The 19,617-nt window shown below is 36.3% G+C and overlaps 1 protein-coding gene across 2 annotated transcripts in view; it reads right to left on the bottom strand.

Annotated features, from left to right (window-relative positions):
• Positions 1-19,617, bottom strand: part of TSPAN12 (tetraspanin 12) — a 290,076-nt gene that overhangs the window by 30,466 nt on the left and 239,993 nt on the right. The window contains exons 9-10 of one of the 2 annotated variants that reach the window (XM_064575014.1): positions 16,853-16,956; positions 16,601-16,672 (exon numbers count right to left, since the gene is read on the bottom strand). The exons of the other annotated variant lie outside the window; for it this stretch is intronic. Coding sequence (XP_064431084.1) covers positions 16,616-16,672; positions 16,853-16,956 — 161 coding nt within the window. The 3' untranslated portion in view covers positions 16,601-16,615. Of the gene's footprint in view, positions 1-16,600; positions 16,673-16,852; positions 16,957-19,617 lie in introns of those variants that run through there. 2 annotated transcript variants of the gene reach the window in all.

Here is a 19,617-nt window from a genome sequence, read left to right as displayed (position 1 = left end):
AAAAAAAATTAAAAAAAAAACAATAGGTGAAAGTAAGGAAAGTTGTTGTAGTTGACATGGGGGGTTCATGTGGTCCAATTTGAAATTCTTAAAACATGGGAAAGGGAGCTGTTTGTTAGTTTGCTTGCTAGGTAGGCATGCCTTGGGCAGAGAGTATAAACAGAAGAGAGAATGCAGAGAAATATATTGTGCCAGGACTTTGTAGAGGAATCCAAGGCCTGAAATTCAGGTAGACTGGAAGAGGATTTGTTTGTTTTTTAAAGATTTTATTTATTTATTTGACAGAGAGTGAGAGAGCACAAGCAGGGGGAGCAGCAAAGGGAGAGGGAGAAGCAGGCTCTCCGCAGAGCAGGGAGCCCGATGCGGGGCTTGATCCCAGGACCGTGGGATCATGACCTGAGCCGAAGGCAGATGCTTAACGACTGAACCACCCAGACGTCCCTAGAAGAGGATTTGTTTGCACCGTATATCAAGGAAAGAAGAAATCACACTCGAGGGACCAAGGGGAGGGAGGAAGGTAGGAAACAAATAGAGGGCAGGTGCCCTCCTCATAAGTAGGTAAAGAATGAATTCCAGGAAGAGGGGCAGGGAATCAGGGGACTATAAACAAAATGTGGTCAGTGATACAACTCTGTGTGGGCATTTTGAAGCTGTATTTGGACCTATATACCAAAACTGATGTTTGAAAGCAATGGTGATGTGTCTTAATCTCTGTATGTTCATCTCTGGTAAATTAGATCATCTTTCCTGGAGTCTCTGAGCCATCACTGGCTATTCATTTTGTCCTCATTAATGAGAAAATTCCTCAGGTTTCACTGAGCTGCACTGGTAGCTTTTTAAGATTGATCTTTTAATAGTCATATGGCTCAGTCCAGCTGAGCCTATAAATTCTGAATTCACTCTCATAATCCTTACAAAAAATCCCAGGTCTACTCTTTTTAATGTCTATATGAGGGTTTTTTTCCTATTATAATTGTTATATGACCAGATTCCTAAATACTTTAGATATCATACAATATAAAACATACAGTGGCTATAAACACATACAAACGTGTGTGTACACATGCATAAAAGTCAGGTAATTGCAAAATAAAGACATGGTACCTATTTCGTATGAAAATCACGCCTATGTAGATAACTACACTTGTGAGCATAACTTAATGTATCGAGATGTGAAATCCCTATGTTATATACCTAAAACTAATGTAATATTTATGTGTCAACTATATTCACATAAAATTTTTTTAAAAAAGAAAATCACACCTATATATTCTAAAGTTAAACTAGTGATGCAGTCCTTCATTTATTTTTTACTGAAGGCTTTTCAAGTCTCATTTTCTCTATTCAAATACTGAAATTCTCACCATTATTTTTTGTCTCTGTTCTTGTCAAAGGACAAAAGAGATTTTTAGTTACACTTAATATTCATCAAAATCTTTATCCATAATTAAATGTGTAAGATATAGTGTTATTATCAAAATTACTATAAAATGAACCTGTATTAGAAATTGTCAGGCATAAAAATTATTCTGTTACTTTTAAGCAATTCTCCCTTTACACTATGAAAGTCTATACAATTGTTGTGCATTTTGTAGCCCAACTGTCAAATAGCTAAAGATAAATTATTAGTGATTTGCAGTATTTTATTGTTAAGATTTTCAGTGCTTTCTCAATAGTTTCCTGACTTACAGAGGATTTTTTTTTCTTCTTTTTCTTCTCATTTCCTACCAGGGTAGCATTTTAAGTAGATGTTATAAATCTCTGCCAAAGGCACATTCATAGCCCCGCTTGAATGGTTTCATTTAGACTAGGACTACCCTTACTTTTCAGGTTTCTTCAAGATCTTTATCATGGTGAAATAACACTTTGTTTTCATTAAAGAATCAAGCGCAACTTCCTAAAAAGCCCCCAGAGTAGCTAAATATAGATGATTTCTTTGATTTTGGAATAGATCCAATATATACCACATTATTAAATTAACTTTAGATTTCTACTTGAAGTACAAACATGGATTATTAATAGTTTTTTAAGAGATAAGGAGACACTCTCTGAATATATATATTTAATACATCCACTATCTTAGCTCTATAAATTAAACATGTTTGATGCCTGACTGCTGTAGACATTTTCTACAAAGGCAGACAGGAAGCTGGTATCTGTTTTTACAGTTTTAGTCAAACGTTTTCTAAAAGACTAGTGATGAGTATGTTATTTTTTCTTAAAGTTTCCAAGACCCCTAATTCAGGCCACAGATATTTCCTTAAAATGTACCAAATCTAGCTGAGAAATATACTGAGTCAGAGATTCAGAAGGGGAAAACCGGAAATAGAAATCTTTCCCAGACTCCATTTCTAACCTAGCCAAGTAGATACCAAGAATACTAATTTTTTCAAAGGTGTCATAATTTTTCAAAATTTTAGCCCAGAGGCAGCTATCAACTATTCTTCTTGATCTCTTTCATGATCAGTAAGAATGGTTTATTCATGTGGTTATAAGTGACAAGGGACTGCATATCCTAATGACTTATAGGATTTTTTTTTTCCAGGTGAATAGATTTCCTAACAGATATCTATCTTTTGGACCAAAAGGGGGAAAAAAAAAAAAAGGAAAGAAAGAAAATTAAGTGAATCAGAGATGAGATACCTTTCTCTTTCAACATTTCTTTTGTAATATCGGTCACTCTGTTCTCTCCATATAATGATGAAAAACAAGCACTTTCAGTTTTATAAAAGCTTCTATCTGCACAATGTCCCATTTTCATGAAGCATTACCTTGCCTTTATAATAATGCTCATGGTCCATACTACAGCTCCCATTTATTCTTGTCACTTTAATTTGGGGTTTTCAAATAATAGGAAAAGTAATTTAGTAGTATTCACACATGCTAATCTATAGACACCTCCTATAGATTTTGTGATAGATCCTAAAATCTGAGACCTGTGTTCAGAAGTTGGCATATACTTTTACAATATATGTTTTATTCATGTTCATTCATGAGTACAAAAATGTCAGTCAGAGAAAGGACAACCTCTTTGCCCAGTAAATAACAAAGCTGTCTATTTTTATTTCAACAATGCTCCCCTCTCCTCAACTGAATGTTTATACAGTTATAGTGTACCTGATTCCATTGTCCTCATGTAATAAAAATTCATATTAAAATTAATGAGACTTTTACCCAAGGAAGGTGAGGAATTAGTGGCATTTCTGACTTTAAGTGCTTTTCCTATTATTTCATTATATTCTAACAGGTGATCGGAAGGTAATTTAAAAGAGCTTGTCTCATTATAACTCACATTTTGTAATCCTACATACCAGAATTAAAATGTTATGAATGAATTGTGTTCCCCTGAAGGGCATAGACAGTGATAGTTGATTTTTATTGCAGTGAGGAAAAACAATAGAGAGAAGTAATTATGCAAGTGCGTGTGTGTGTGTGTGTGATATTTTCCTCCTCTTTGATTTCCTTATTTATATGCCCAATACTACTTTATTGCACAAAAGGCTCAGAGTGGCCAAAACTCCAAAGACATTGAAATTGGGATCAAGAGATAGAAAAAGGCAAATGCTGCCGGCTGTTATAGCAGCGGGCCAGGCAGGTGACAAAATAAGGTTGTGAACCAGGTGGGCCAGGAGAGGGCAAGCGCTCCCAAGGGTCAGCTACTCCCACTTCAGCAGCGGCTGCCTCCAGAGAACACAGGCCTAGGATTGCCGTACCTGATTTCTCCAAAAGATGGCAGAAATGCAGATTTCTTGATTTATAAATATTAGAAACTTTTTTTTTAAACTTCAGGCTTCAATATTTGAGATTAGAAGTGGTTTTCCTTGGAAGGATGGAGACGATCAGGAGGGGACACAAATGGGATTGTTAGGAATGGCTCTCTCTCTCTCTCTAATATCTAGATCTATATCTATAGATATATGTGTATACATATGATTCCTGATCTGTATCCAGTATGTTAAAACCAAAGTGGTCCAGATGAAACCCAGAATGGCAAGAGACTGGATTCTACGTCTAGAAGCAAAGGCCCTCAGGGTCTAATTTAGTTCTTGGATGTCCCAGGATTTGTATCCAGGGCCCTTGTTGGAACAATGATGAGCATCTTTCTCCTCAGTGGGTCCCTCAGACTACAATCCAGGATCAAACTTAGTTTGGGCCCATTATCTTAAAACCAAATGTAACAGGAGGCTGCTTATAGAAAGCAGAACACTCTTCACCCCACTATTTATCGGGGAGGATGGAACTTGATTCTGTTTCGCAGCTGCATTCACTCCCACCTCCTCCTGACAACATGGGCTGCAGGAACACAAGCTTATGAAGAAAACTACATTCATTCACCAATCACAATGAAAACTTTATGAAGGGGTGGAGGAAGGAATGGCAAAATAGACAAGAACAGGAAGAGCGCTGAATTAATTTTATACCATTGCCTAGTGTATATTTTAACATTTTCCTTATTTAATTTCTTTAAGTTTGGGACATAATTATCCACCTGCCTGTCTGGCAGTATTTTATTCAATAATGCTTCATATTGCAATGTCTTGGGGTTTCTCTTGTGCTAAGTTTGAAAAACCAAAATTAAAATGTGTGTCTTCTTAAAGCAGAACAAAATGTGTGCTATTGTAAAGCAAGGCAATAAAACATTCATGAAAAAGCACCTTCTCATCAGTCGGCCCAGAAGCATTCTTCTGAGGACACAGGCCGAAACTGACAAATATTATTTAACCCTATCATTAGGAGCTAGCTCGCATGAGCAGACAATGCTTATTTTAACAAAGCTGAACTCAGTCATGCAATAGTTAGAGAATCTTCTTTCTGAGATTAGAATTTAAATTAACATAAATAACGGATAATAGAATTACAAGTACATACTAGAATAAATACGCCTGGGATATGATAAACTCATGGCATGAAATAAATATATGACATGAATGATGAATATGCATAACGCAGGAATAAATAGAAATTTTAATTACCACTGTCACCAAAATATACATTTAATATATAATATACATAAACCTACTGAAAAATTTGGTAGACTATTTTGTGAGCTAAGGCCATAGATTTTTTAAAGCCATAGGACCAGGAACATTTGACAATCATTTACTACAAGTCAAAGCATTTGCAAGGGGACAGACAGAGTCACTATTGAAGTGTTTTCCAGCTCACTGAGCCTAAAATCCTTGAATAGTAGGACAAGGCAGCAGGCAGTAAAATAATTTTATGATTGTTACTTTTTTATTTTGACATCCATTTTAATACAAAAGTTTGCTTTTTATGAGTTCAATTTATTTTAAAATAATTGATTCTCTAGGAAAAATAAATGACGCATTTTTTTTAAGTATAGAACCAAAATCCTTCCAAATGAATTTTGTTAATTCAGGTATCATATCTGGAGTCACACCTTATGCAAATTACTTGCCCTCACTGTTCCTCAGTTTATTCCTTTGTAAAATGAATATATTGATAGTACTAACATTATGGAGTTGAGTGGAAACCTGAGTTGGGAACATCTAAGTGTTTGATAATGGTATTATTATTATTATTATTATTACTGCCATTTTATGCACTTCTAGTCTGAGAGAGGCCTTGAAAGTTCATATGTTGGTTGTGTTCCTTAATTTTCATAAAAGCTCTTTTTTTTTTTAACGATTTTATTTATTCATTTGGTAAAGAGAGAGAGAGAGCACAAGCAGGGGAGGCAGCAGATGGAGAGGGAGAAGCAGGCTCCCCGCTGAGCAGGGAGCCTGATGTGGGGTTCCATCCCAGAACCTCGGGATCATGACTTGAGCTAAAGGCAGATGCTTAACCAACTGAGCCACCCAGGTGCCCTCATAAAGACTCTTAACTCCATCCTTTTCACGGTGGATTCTATCTCCCTTTGATCAATCACCAAAAAATACAGATTTTTTTCAGAGATTTCAGCCTTCAAATCCTTATTAATTCTTATCAAAAGCTTGGTTGTGGCAAATATTCATGGGACATTAAAATTATCCATTTATTTATTGGAGGGATTCCAGATATGAAGAATGTGTTTCTGGGAATAGAGAATGCCACTAAATCTTTAGTTCTACATAGAAATTTTTTCATTAAATATATTGCAAGTGTAATTGTGTGTCCATGTTTTTGGAGCAAGAAGTTCCAATCACAGCTGTCATCTGAGTCTCAATAGGATAGGTGGCTCCACAACCACATTTTTTAGGGGGGAGGAGGGGCAGAGGGAAAGGGAGAGAGAGAATCTTATGCAAGTTCCATGCCCAGCGCGGAGCCCAACACGGGGCTTGATCTCACAACCCTGAGATCATGACCTGAGCCAAAATCAAGAGTCAGACACTCAATGGACTGAGCCACTAGCCACCCCCACAGCCACATTTTTTTTTGTGAGATTTTTCTGAATATTCTAATATTACCCTTGGATCAATTCAGGCCTTCTTAATATTGTGTATGTGAACCATAGTGCTCTTGCCTTTCGTAGAACCTTTTACCGAATGAAATTTTTGCAGTATATCATTGCCATCTGATTTCTTACATAGGTCATTGTCCAGAACTACCTTTACAATACCTTTTACAAAATTCTTATTGTGAGGACTTGATAAGATAAATGTTACTTATGCCTTAGTTTCATGAAAAGTTGTGTTTACCTTATAGACAGATAAAAATGTTTTCCTTGGACTGCTAAAATATCTATACTGTAATTCATCTGCAATTCATATACATGTTAAATTTATGGATTGACTATTTTCCTATGATGGTATTGCTTCATCTGGATTTCTCACATATTTCCTTTGAAAAAGTAAAAACTGAATAGATGTTTCCCCAGTGTATATCACCACTCATGTTCAGTGTCTTTCAGTAAAGTTCCATCTCAACTTTTTACCCATCTAGTTATGATTACAAATAAAACATTTCTTTACAAATTTGGTAAATGCTTATGAGATATTTGGAAATTTGGGGTTAAAATGTAGCAATATTAAAGTGTACTCTTTTATAACCTCCTTTTTTCTGCATTATTGCCCACTGAATATCGCAGTTAGCAAAAGAATGGATTGGCCTACAGAGAGAGACAATATGGTTCAATGGAAAGTGCCCGACGCACGGAGTTAGAAGATTGATTCTAGTCCCGGGTCTACAGCTTTGGGCAGAAGTTTATCCTCTCCATGAGGAGAAGACAATACTACTACACCTAAGCACCTCATAAGATTGTGCTAGGATAAATAATACAGTGGAAAATGGTATAGAAATACAAAGTATTGACACAACCCATAATTTGAAAAAGTCAATTTCCTCAACTCCTCTGCTTAAAAAAGAGTCAGAACCATGCTCAACTTTGTACTTTGAAGCTGTGGTTAAAAAGCTGTCAAGTCATACATTTATTTAGTCTATCATTTCATCTGCCTTCACCAACTATTAGTTCTATGATCTTGGGCAAGTTTTGGAGCCTGCCTGTCCTCCAGTCTTCTGAGAAGAATAAAGGAGATCATACCAGTAAAACCCTTAATGCCTATCTGCCACCACGGGTGAAGTTCAATAAATCATAGCCATTGTTATTAACATGCAATTCCTATGCTTTGTCCTTATAGTTAATAGGCATTACAAAATGAAAGCCCATTTCATTCAGCTAAAATATGTATATATGTTAATTGTTCCATATAGTAACAACTGGTGACTGAGGAGATCTTGTAAACAATAATTAATGAAATTCTAGGCACCGATTAAAATGTAAGGAAAAAAGTTTTAGTTTAACAATTGCTGTTCAGAGGATCCTTGTCACAGTTACCAAACACATAGCCAGCCTTCGGCAACTCTGACAAAACAGTCCTGCAACAACACAGCCAGAGTCCCCTTCTTGCAGACAGAAGCAAATGGAATAGGATGGTTTATTACAGTTGTAAATGCATACACAATTTCAGGCAAAGTGGACAGAGTTTCTTGTAAAATCACAAAGACATGTTGGTAACCTCAGGATTTAGTATGCGTGCCACAGCCTTTCTTCACGGTCCCTTTATTACACACTAAATCTAGTTGGACACAATTATACAAATTGTAAAGGCTAGAAAATATTAGTGTGTCTAGGTCTAATATAAATAAGTTCAATTCGATCCGAAGAAAATTAAGATGCACAGTCATCGGAGTCCTTGAAGTGCTACTCAAAATTTCTTCACGAGAATCCATTTCCTATCAATGTATGCTCTGGAGATACTTATGAATTTTAAAAGGAGAAGGAAATGTCTGGTGGGATTACAACATGATCCTGATAAACACTATTGATACTCATTTTCTGGGACAGTAGAGAGTTGTTTGTTGCCACTGTGCACTGAGAAATATCAAATATTACAAGCAAACAGTTTTTGTTCAAATGTTCACAGAAATTGGCCATCACAAATACCAGCAAAAACAGTTTGACTATATAAGAACAAACATAAAATTGTTTCAAAACGATCCTGTGAAAACCTTCTTTAGTTTAGCTAAGTACTAAGATGAAATGAAAGAAAAACTCCTACCTCTCAAATGTTCCTTCCCAGAGCAGACATTGGAACCCAAAAAAGATGTGGTACGTGACAGCTGATCCGATCACATACTAATTTATCTCTTCATTGTTCCTAAGGAATACTTGACTTGGGATTAAAAAAAATAATAATAATAACCCTCCTGATTGATTCTCCAAACAGAATTAACTTAAAATGCACAAGCAAGGAGCTAAGTAAATTTCTCTCTCAGATGAGGTCCGTAGGCACTGTCCTTCTATATACTGGAGGAGAATGTCACAGAATCCTTACAAATATAAACTCCCTGTCACTTCCCACTGTTATTACAACCAGACCAAGCAGTTGATTGTGATGGGAAAGCCACTTCCTAGCCACAAATATCCTCACCGACAGCGAGGTAGGAAAAAGTCATTGAAACAATTTTGGCAGCAAGAGATCTTCCTATCGTGGGCCTTATAAATGGTGTTTGATAGAGCTATCGAATGGCAAAATGGAAGGATGTGGAAATATGTACAAATGACCAGACATAAATAAGCAAAGGTGTAACCAGACCATTAGCCACACCCAAAGGACAAATGTGACACCAACAGAAACCAAATGTCGATTCTCTGATCCCTTGTCCAGTTGAAGGAAATCAAGCCTTTTGCCTGCAGCCTTGCCCCTCAACCCAAATACTCCTCAAGGAGGGAGAAGGCAACGTTTTCTCACATATCATTAGAGCAGTGCAGCCCCTTTACTCGAATGCTCCATTGACCGCTATTGCCTGGGGGCTCTGAGCTGGCTGCCCACACTGGGCAGCTCTAGTACACACTGGGATGCTCCCAGGGGCCTCCAAACCTCAGTGAACATCAGGATCATCTGCTAAACCCTTTAAAAAATAGATCTGGGGAGGGGTGCCTGGGTGGCTCAGTCGTTAAGCATCTGCCTTCGGCTCAGGTCATGATCCCAGGGTCCTGGGATCGAGCCCCGCATCGGGCTCCCTGCTCAGCGGGAAGCCTGCTTCTCCCTCTCCCTCTGCCACTCCCCCCACTTGTGCCCTCTTCCTCTCTCTCTGTCAAATAAGTAAAATCTTTAAAAAAAAAAAATTGGTCTGGGGATCTCTGACCAATCTAATGTGAAATCCTAGGAGTAGATCTCAGCTATACAACCCCAATAGACAGATTAGCATCTAGAAATTACAATTTACACCACAGCCCTTTTCTTAGAACGCCTACTTCTTTGCCCCAAACACACGGAGACAACCGAAGAGTTCCTTCAACATTCAATAACAGGAGGTCGGTGTGTCAGAAGTACACAGGCTACCTCTTAGGAGAGGTGTTGCCTGCGTCTCCTGCATTCCAAGTGTAATAGTCCCTTTCCAGTCCCCACTAAAACCCATAATGGAAATCAGTACGTAAAGAATCCCTCTTAAAGAAATTGCCCTGTCATTGCCAATATCTCAAAGAATACATTTGGTCTTAGAAATAGCTAAGTAGAAACAGTATCAGTGACACCTCTTACTCCCATTTTGAGAGGCCACAGTGTAAAAAGAACTGAACTTTAAAATGATCAAGTGTGGGGGCACCTGGCTGGCTCAGTCAGAAGAACATGTGACTCTTGATCTTGGGGTCCTGAGTTCAAGTCTCATGTGGGGTGAAGAGATGACTTAAAATGATCAAGTGAGTTTCCCTGAAAGCTACACTATGAATTCCTCAAAAGGTAAAGCTTTGTATTTATAGCATGCAACACATAAAAGGCACTCAAGTCATATGATCTGGGAGAAAGAAAAGAAAGGAGGTAGGGAGGTGGAAGGATTGAAAGATGGAATAATTTCTGAGTGAATGAATGAATGAATGGCTTTTGTTAACATAGATCTATATTTGCCTTTGCTAATCTTTATGAAACCAGAAGGTAAAATTTCTCACCCTCTCCATTATTATGATGTTAAGTGAATTTTTCCAGACAGTCTCTTTTTCGATAGGTACAACATTGTCTTTTATTTACTTGGATTTGCTATATATTTCTCAAGAATGTAAGACCGGAGGTATCCATCCAACTTTCCCTGAAGAACTCTTTTATAATTAGGCTAACTTTTGGATTTTTTAACAAATTATGTATTAGCCAAACTATTGCCAAATTGTTATTCATGTATGAAAATGATGAAACCAACCAGTACATGCTTAGAGAACAATATAGCAGAAATGCATTGGTTCCCAAAACATGGGGATCTGTATGCATATTTGTAGTAGGGATTTATATATTAAGGGAGAAAATAACAAAAATGACAGAAAGCTATGTTGCAGAGATTGTCATGCAAGTTTTCCTGGTAAAGGAAGGAGGCACAAAAAGGTTCTGAATCTTTAAGAAGTCTTCCCAGTTTGCATGTCAAGTCAGATTTTGAACTCAATGTGTTTGACTTCAAAGCTTATGTTCTTTTCAGGTAAATATTATTAGGATCTGGATCAGGATTAGCATATGGCCAATAGATAAAATCCACCGTACTATGTTTACTATGTGTTAGTTCATATACCATTGTTGCTAAAGAAGTTCCCAGGGAAGGATAGAATAGTGCACATGTGATCATACTGCCTTGTGTTAAGACCTGAAGAGGAGGTAAATGATCATGGTTAACCTGCATCTAGCAGTTCTATGTGCTAGGCACTGTAGCAAATGTATGCCAACCTCACAGGGAATTCAGAAAACGGAGGCTTAGAGACACAAAGTAACTTATCCAGGACTGAAGTTCAAACTCAGGCAGTCTATTTCTGACACTCACACTTAATTACTATTCTATATTTTTTCCCAGGTTAAAAAGTGAAGGAGAGACTGGAATAAGAGAGATCAGTTAGGTTACTGCAGTAATTCTCATGAAAGATTTTAAGGACCTGAACTAGAATGGCAGCAGTAGAATTGGGAAGGAATTGCACAAGATACTTGAGAGAGAGAAATGAGAGCACTTGATGCCTGGTTGGAGGAAGGGGTGGCAGCAGGGGGTATTAATAAGAAACAGAGAAGGGTCACAGATCAAGGGCTCTGGCCCAAATGAAGAGAAGAATGGTATATCTTTAACAAAAGTAGAAAATGTGGAATCAAGAGAGATTTGTGAGGAGGAGGAATGGGTTTAATTTTTGACAGGTTGAGTTGAAATAAGAGAGATTTCATAGGTGCAATAAGGTTTCTAATCAGTTAACACTCAAGAATAAAAATAACTTAAAAAACATTCATGTCGGGAAAGTCAGCTGATAAAAATCCTATTTATCGTCTATGAAAAGAGGCATGTGTTATTTAGTGTCCCTTAATGAAACCTTGCATCACGAATTCCAGGGCATTCCTTACTGGGGTCTTACACCCTTAGAGGGGTGCATCACATCCTGGACCTTAAAGAGCTCTGCAATTTTCATTACACCATGACGGACAAAGACCTGGGAACCATCTTTTGGGAAAATGAGACAACTTAAATAATTTCTGTCCTAAAGATCCTGGGGAGTAGCCCCAAAGCTAAGCATTCTTTTTCTTTTAGATTTTCATGCTTGAAGAAGGCTATTTGGAAAATGTAAATACTTTTAAATTTCATGAGAGTCAGTACCTGGTCAGTCTTGGTACATGAGTTGCCTTATTCTCTTAGAAGACAGCTTGTGCTAAATTGCCAGAAGCTGTGATTTGGGTAAGGAAGCATCAGCCTCTGTCTCTAAGGGGGCTCTCTTGAAGTCCAGAGGACCATCTACACTTGGCGTGGAAGATTTATTTGCAGATGCTAAAAACTGCCTCCACAAAAGTATTTAGCACACTAAATACTACCCTACCACCCACCCCAGCAACATGCGATTTTTCTCCAGAGAGGATGCATCAACCCCAAGCCATTGGCACTTCAGTTTTGCAAGTAAAAGGCTTTATTTATTTATGTATTTTTTCTTTAGTAGCTATCTAAATTAAGTTGTTTCATTGAGGAAATGGTCTGTCCTTTATGACTTAAAGCTTAATATTATTTATTTTTGTATGAGAAATCAGGCACATTAGTGGGAATAAGAGTCCTAACCCTGAAAGGAAGTTCTTTTTACTAATGAATAATAGAAATATCTTGCTGCTCACTATGTTCAGTGTGTTTACATAGCAGCCCCATATTTGTACGGTATTGTTAAATTATCGTTTCATTCAGAAAAGAAGCATAGTTTATGTAGTTCTTGATATGGGGTTCCTGGGTCATTTGAGAGTGGTATGTTTAAGTTAAGAGACTGACAAACTGTTTTCCAAAGGGGTTCTATATCTTGCATGCTTACAAGCCATGGATGAGTGTTCTAGTTGTTTCACTTCCTTGTCAGCACTTGGTACTGTCAAGTGTGAGGAGGGTTTGTTTTCATTTTCATTTTTTCTCACTTTGACCAAATAATTGTTCACAACTTTTATCACTTTTAAACATTGGGTTATATGTTTTCTCATTGTGAGAATTGCAAGTTCTTGGTGTATTCTGGATAGAATTCCTTTATAGTGCATTTTCCTGCAAATGTTTTCTCCCAGGCTTTTCTTAACAGCATCTTTTAAAAAGCAGAAATTTTAAATTTTTATTAACACCAATTTATGTAAGTTTTTATTCCATTAATAATCATGATTTTGGTGTCATATTAAGGACTCTTTCAATATCCAAGGTTATGAAGATTTTTTTCTATGTTTTACAAGTTTTGTTGTTTTACACTTTACATTTAGGTTTCTGATCCATTTGAGTTAATTTTTGTATATGGCGTGAGGTATGGATTGAACATCATTTATTTTTTTTTGAAATGTGGATGTCCAATGTTCCATTTGTTCAAAAGAGTATCATTTTTGTTAAATTGCCTTTGCATCTTCATAGAAAATCAATTGATCATATATGTTTATTTCTAAACTCATTATTTAGTTCCACTGATATATTTGTCTATCTTTTTGTCAGTACCACACTGTCTTGACTTCTACGGCTCCATAGTAGGTCTTGAAATCAGAAAATGAGTCCTCTAACTTTGCTCTTCATCAAAATTACATTGGTTATTCTGGATTCTTTTCATATCAAAATTAATTTTGGAATAAATTTATTTCTGCCAAAATTTTTTGTTGAATTTTTCCTGGAATTACACTGAATCCTTAGACATGTTTTGGGAAGAATTGACATTTTAACAATATTGAGTCTTTCTCAGTATATTTCTCCATTTATTTAGGTCTTCTTTAATTCTTTCATCAATGTTTAATGGTTATCCGCATACAAATCTTGCACATTTTGCTAGACTTACACTTACATATTTCATATTTTTGATGCTATTTTAAATGATACTTCTAAAAATTTCCAATTACTAATATATAGAAATAGGATTAATTTTTGTGTATTGACTTTGCATCTTGCTATCTTGCTAAAGCCATGTGTTAGTTCTAGTAGCTTTGATGTGGATTAGTTGACATTTTCTATATAGAAATCATTTCTTTCTGAATAGATACAATTTTATGTCTTTGTTTCTGATCTGTATGCCTTTTTTCTTTTCTCGACTTGTTGCACTAGCTTCCAGTAAAATGATGAATAGGAGTGATAGGAACAGGCAACCTTGTCTTGTTTTTCTTTATAGGGGAAAAACATTTAGTTTTTCACAGTTAAGTACAATGTTACATCTAGGTTTTCAGTAGATGCCTTTTTCCTAGGTTGAGGAAATTATTCCTTATTCCTACTTCTATTCCTACATTCTGAAAGTTTTATCATGGGAGGAGGTGAATCTTGCCAACTTTTTTTTCCTATGTGTATTGAGATTATCAGATGGTCTTTATTTTTCTTCTTTTGTCAATTTAGACTGCATTTCTTCACTTAAAGAATTTTGTAGAAGTCTAAATTGGAAAATCAAAGGATGAAAGCCTCAAGTCAGAGGGTGGAAACTCTTTCCAGGTTACATACTGCATATTTATAGGATGAAATCAGACTTCAGATATCCAATGCCATTCCACCCTCCCGTATACGCTGAGCAGACAGATACTGAAAAGCCTTTTTAATCTCAGTAAATCCTAAGGAAATCATCCAAATATTAATTTTTTAATAATTTAGCTCTACTCTTTCAAGTTCAAAATTTAGAATACTAAAATATAGTCCTATCAACTCCTAGAGTTTTGTGATGTGTAAAATATTCAAGTGTATCTCATTAGAATGAGTTCTACTGAGTTTTTCTGTGGACAGAGCATTAGATACTTAAGAATACCAACATTTCAAGGTAGACTTCAAACTTCATCAGCTTTTAATTTCATGTAATCTACTAAGTGTTCATTCAAAAGAAATCCAATAGACTGTGAAAGTAAATTGTAAATTGATTTTTCAAAATAGAAGGAACTAACAATAATAATAACCAGATGAGCACCATTGCTTATATTAAGACATAATTTGCCATTATTTATTAGAGATTTGGGAAAGCTGATTATAAATTTCCTTTATTCCTAATTCCAAATAACTTATTATGTGATTTTCAAAATTTAGTATAATATGCAGAAATGGGAAGATATCTTGATGTGATTTGTGTATTATCTCAATGAATGTTAATTGAACAACAGAATGAATCAATGGAATGATGAGTCATGTATTATTTTTCACTGAAAAAATATAAATATTCTATCATGTACAATGCCCTAATTGTGGTCCATCCAATTTTATTTGTTTTTGTATTTGTATATTTTTAGAGTCACATTTTATCTGATAACTAAGATATATATGTTTAAATGCTATATATTCAATCAGTAAGCACTTTAAACAGCTTTTTTTTTTTTTCCTGTGCAAATCCTTGTGCAAGGTGCTGAGAATGCAAAAATCAGTGAAACACAATATGTACCTTCTGGGGTTTACATGCTATTCCACTGGGTGAATCAGATGCATAAATAGGAGGTACAATATTATGAATCCTTTCAGAGTAGGAATATACTGTATTTACTCATATTTATGGCCATTGTGTTAAAACAATGTTTGCCACATAACACGCCCTTACATGCCCAATGTTGCAGTAGTAGAACTCTGAAAAAATGTGGAAGGAACACAGAGGATCCATTGACCAATTCTGCCTAAAGAAGTCTGTTTAGAGGAGATGACATTTGAACTGAATCCCATAGAAAGAAAGAAAAGAAAGGGTAGGAGGGAGGGAAAGGGAAAGGGGAGGGGAAGAGAGTTCAAAGTAGAACAGCATAAGCAAAGGTGCTCTGGTGCTAAATAAAGTGGTTTCCAAGACACAGCTGACTCCACCTTGTAGTACAATGGTTACAGAAACTGACTATTGTTCGTAAGAGGTGATCTGAGGATGGGGAATAGAGATTTAGCTATCTTGCTTAGGATCCACTTCTCTGCAGGAAATGCATGTGACAGCTAGAGAAATCTAACTGTATTATGTTGTATAGCATGCAACATGTACAGCTAGTAACATGTAATTCCGGGGTTGCCCATTTCAACAGTCCTTCAGTACTGCAGAACCACCCTGTTCAATCCTTTTTTACCTTTCTTCACAAAAAGTCCCTATGATAGTCCACTCCTAAAAGCACTAAAGCTTCTCACCAACAGTGAACTGGAGCATCCCTTGGAACACATAACACCTTCTCACTTAGCTAATTTATAGGTCCACCTACTCGTGTGTGAGAGGCCGACACAGAATTCCATTCAGTGATTTTTGCAATTTGATCAGCTCGAGAGGAGGGTAAGGGAAACCTTCACATATAAAACTGTCCAGTGAAGATAAGAGCATGTCATTTAGGACCTGCGGCGCACATGGCATTCGTTATCGCTCTTCCCTATGCACTGAACAAAAGCTGCAGAGTTCCATACCTACTGACAGAATTATGACCTCCACTTCAAGCCCTTTTGTGGTACAGATGTAAATAATAAAGTCATGTAAATAGCAACATGCGAAAATTTCAAATTCTCTCCATTTATTGGATTTCCTCATTTTAGAGAATTCATGGGTGTTAAATGTGTTATTAAGGAAAAATATGGGGTTTCAATGATCATGTAAGTGTGGCAAAATTCCCGGGATTGAGATTAATCTGTTTCTTCTTTTCTTCTACCAAGTCCATCACTGAGCTCTCGTGCAAATTTTTCTTGTTTGTTTTCTTCTTTGTCATCTCACTCCAGTGGCATCGGCTTCCTGCAGTCATCTGTCCAATATGCCTGGGCAGAGCTATGTGCTCTCCAGTCTTCCATGACCCAACCTCAGTTTTTGCGAGTTGTGGAGACGCTAAGCAGAGAGAGACATTAATGTGGGTCACATGGATGAGGGCACCCCCTTAGGCTACACTAATAGAACTTCAATGCTTCTCAGCCTCTGGAATATTTCATAAAAATTACAGAGTATGAGTTTATAACTTAAAATGTTCAGGAGACATGTGAAGGAATCCCTTTCAGAAATGGACTTTACCTCAAAAACAACTGTTTCAACTCTCTTGAGGAATGAATGTCCAAATTCAGAAAGACATCCGCCGAGAATGTTATATAGCTCATCATTTTCTTCTCCAGGTGTTTCTATGGAAACATTTTAAAGGAATTCTTGAAATAGAGTAAAGCAGACAGAAATAAAGACTCCAATTCAGAAGCAGTTTGTGAGAGTAAATATTGCTTTTAGAAATCTATTGAAATGTTCCCTTCTACTCCAAAGAGAAAGATGAGAAGGAACTCAACACAAATTCTGTGAAGGATTCACTTATTATTAGCCTAGACCAATATACTTTAATCGAGCAAAACATGTCCTTTGGAAAAAATTCTGAGGACTACATAAGAAGCCTGGTATGAGAGAAAGAACACTACCTATGGAATTAAAAGACCCATGTTTTCCCTTCTCAAGTGTCCCCAGTGGGCTGCCCAGGTGTCAGAGCCCCAGACCAGATCATTTCCTAGAGCAAGGCTTTCAGCTTTTCTGAGCAGTGGGTAAATATGGTTCTGAGTCCTCCACCTGTACCGTGTTAGACAGCTGGGGTCGGGCATTGGTGCTGAGCCCTGCGTTTGATATATATTATCTGCTTTGCAGGATTATGGAAAGCAGCATGGTGCTATAGAAAGAACAAGAGGTCAGTAGTGAGAAAGGCAATGGTTCAGTCTTGGCCCCACACTTATTAAGCATCTCTGGCTCTGACTTCCTGCCCTGACTCTTTTGATAGAGCCAACTTTCATATCCCGGCCTTCTCTAGGCCCACCATAAATTCCTGCGTTGAAATGGTTTCTGGTCCCTGTTTCATGAAAACATATTTGCAGGATGTTCACCATAGTGATATTTATCTCTACTGGCAAAGATGGCATGAAAATTCAGCTGTATGTAATAAGAATGCAATACAACTCATACCCTTTGTCTTACATGGATTCTTCTTTTTATTTTTCCATTTTAATTCCAGTGTAGTTAATATACAGTGTTATATCAGTTTCTGGTATACAATATAGTGATTCAGTAATTCTATACATTACTCGTTGCTCATTGTGATAAGTGTACTCTTAATCCCCTTCAAGAATTCTTTTTAAGATTTAAGAACTTCTTAAAAATTTAGTGGGAGCTTGGTATAATACATGGGCTTTGAAATTCAGGACCCAATATTTGCCCCTTGTTGCCCATATGTCTCGAATCTTATTAAATCTCAGTTTCCTTAGCTGTAAAATAGGAGTGATCCCTTGAGCCATACTTAATAGTATCATGGAATTGAATGTAATTTAAAATAGGCAGTGCAAGCTCTAACCCATCTAGTGAATTCTAAAATGTAAATGATTACTGTTATTGTGTACTATTCTGTGTTAGTGATTACTATAGTCTCTATTATTCTCATTAAGTCAACTTTGATAAAGAAGCTCTGCCTTTTCTGTCTTTTTAAATCCTTGGTATTTTTAAAGTGAGGTGATGTCTCTCTTCTTTTAGAGAATCCAATTTAGATCCAATGTTTTCTCTGGCAATTAAAGTTGAAAACAGGTGCTCCTTGCATTCTCTTGTCTCAAATATGCAAAAGTTTGATTTATTTTTCTTTATATAATTATGCTTTAATCATTGTGGAAAACAGACTGAATATTTTGCAATACTGTGTTAAGTTCAGAATGTAACAGGAAAAATATCTTTTTTATGGTGCAAACATCTTTCATCTAACAATTATAAAAAGAAAGAATTCATAAATGTGACCTCTTAATCATTATACCATACCTTTGATGTGTGTAGAATATTACTATTTATTATTCATATAAGAAAATTATTTTGCAGATTACTCTTACTCTCTTGATTTCAAATTTGCTTCTTTCTCAGAGTGCAAGCAAACCTTAAAATGAACATTAATGCAATTTTTTGTTGTTCTACATTTATTATTATAATTATTTAATAATACATCTCTGATACCTGTCCAAATCAGTATGTATAGGTCTGTCTGATCAGTAGTTCTCAGCAGGGCAAACCTGACTCCCATGCTATATTAGGCAGTGTCTGAAACAATTGCACAACCATGACACTATCTAATTCCAGAACATCTTCATCACCCCAAAAAGAAATCCCATATGCATTAGCAGTCACTCCCCACTCTCCTCTTCCCCAAGTTCCTGGCAACTAATATTCTACTTTCTGTCTCTATGAATTTGCCTACCCTGGACATTCCCTGTTAATGGAGTCATACCATATGTGGCCTTTTGTATCTAGCATCTTTCAACTAGCATAATGTTTTCAAGGCTTATCCATATTTTAGCATATATTAATACATCATTTGGTTTTGTGGCTGAATAATATTCTAGTGTGTGGATATACTACATTTTGTTTATCCATTCATCAGCTGATAGACATTTGGCTTGTTTCCACCTTTTGGCTTTTATGATTAATTCTTCTATTAAATAACATTCATATATAAGGTTTTGTGTGAACATATCTTTTCAGTTCTCTTGGATATATAACTAGGAGTAGAACTGATGTGTCATATGGCAACTTAATGTTAAACTTCTTGAGGGACTGCCAAATTATTTTTCAAACTGACTGCAATATTTTACATTTTTACTAGCAATGTGTAAGAGTTCCAGTTCCACAAATCCTCGCCAACAAGTATTTATCTTTTTTATTATAGCCATCCTAGTAGATGTGAACTAGTATTGTGGTTTTGATTTTCATTTTCCTATGGTTAATGATGTTGAGCATCTTTTCACATATTTACTGGTCATTTGTATACCTTTCTTGGA

The sequence above is a fragment of the Mirounga angustirostris genome, unplaced genomic scaffold (assembly GCF_029215605.1).
Source record: "Mirounga angustirostris isolate CCGP_5_RB_7025 unplaced genomic scaffold, mMirAng1.0.hap1 SCAF_12, whole genome shotgun sequence".
NCBI classification, from domain to species: Eukaryota; Metazoa; Chordata; class Mammalia; order Carnivora; family Phocidae; genus Mirounga; species Mirounga angustirostris.
The sequence above is the reverse complement of the archived record's forward strand: the minus strand, read 5'-3'. Positions and strand labels throughout refer to the sequence as shown.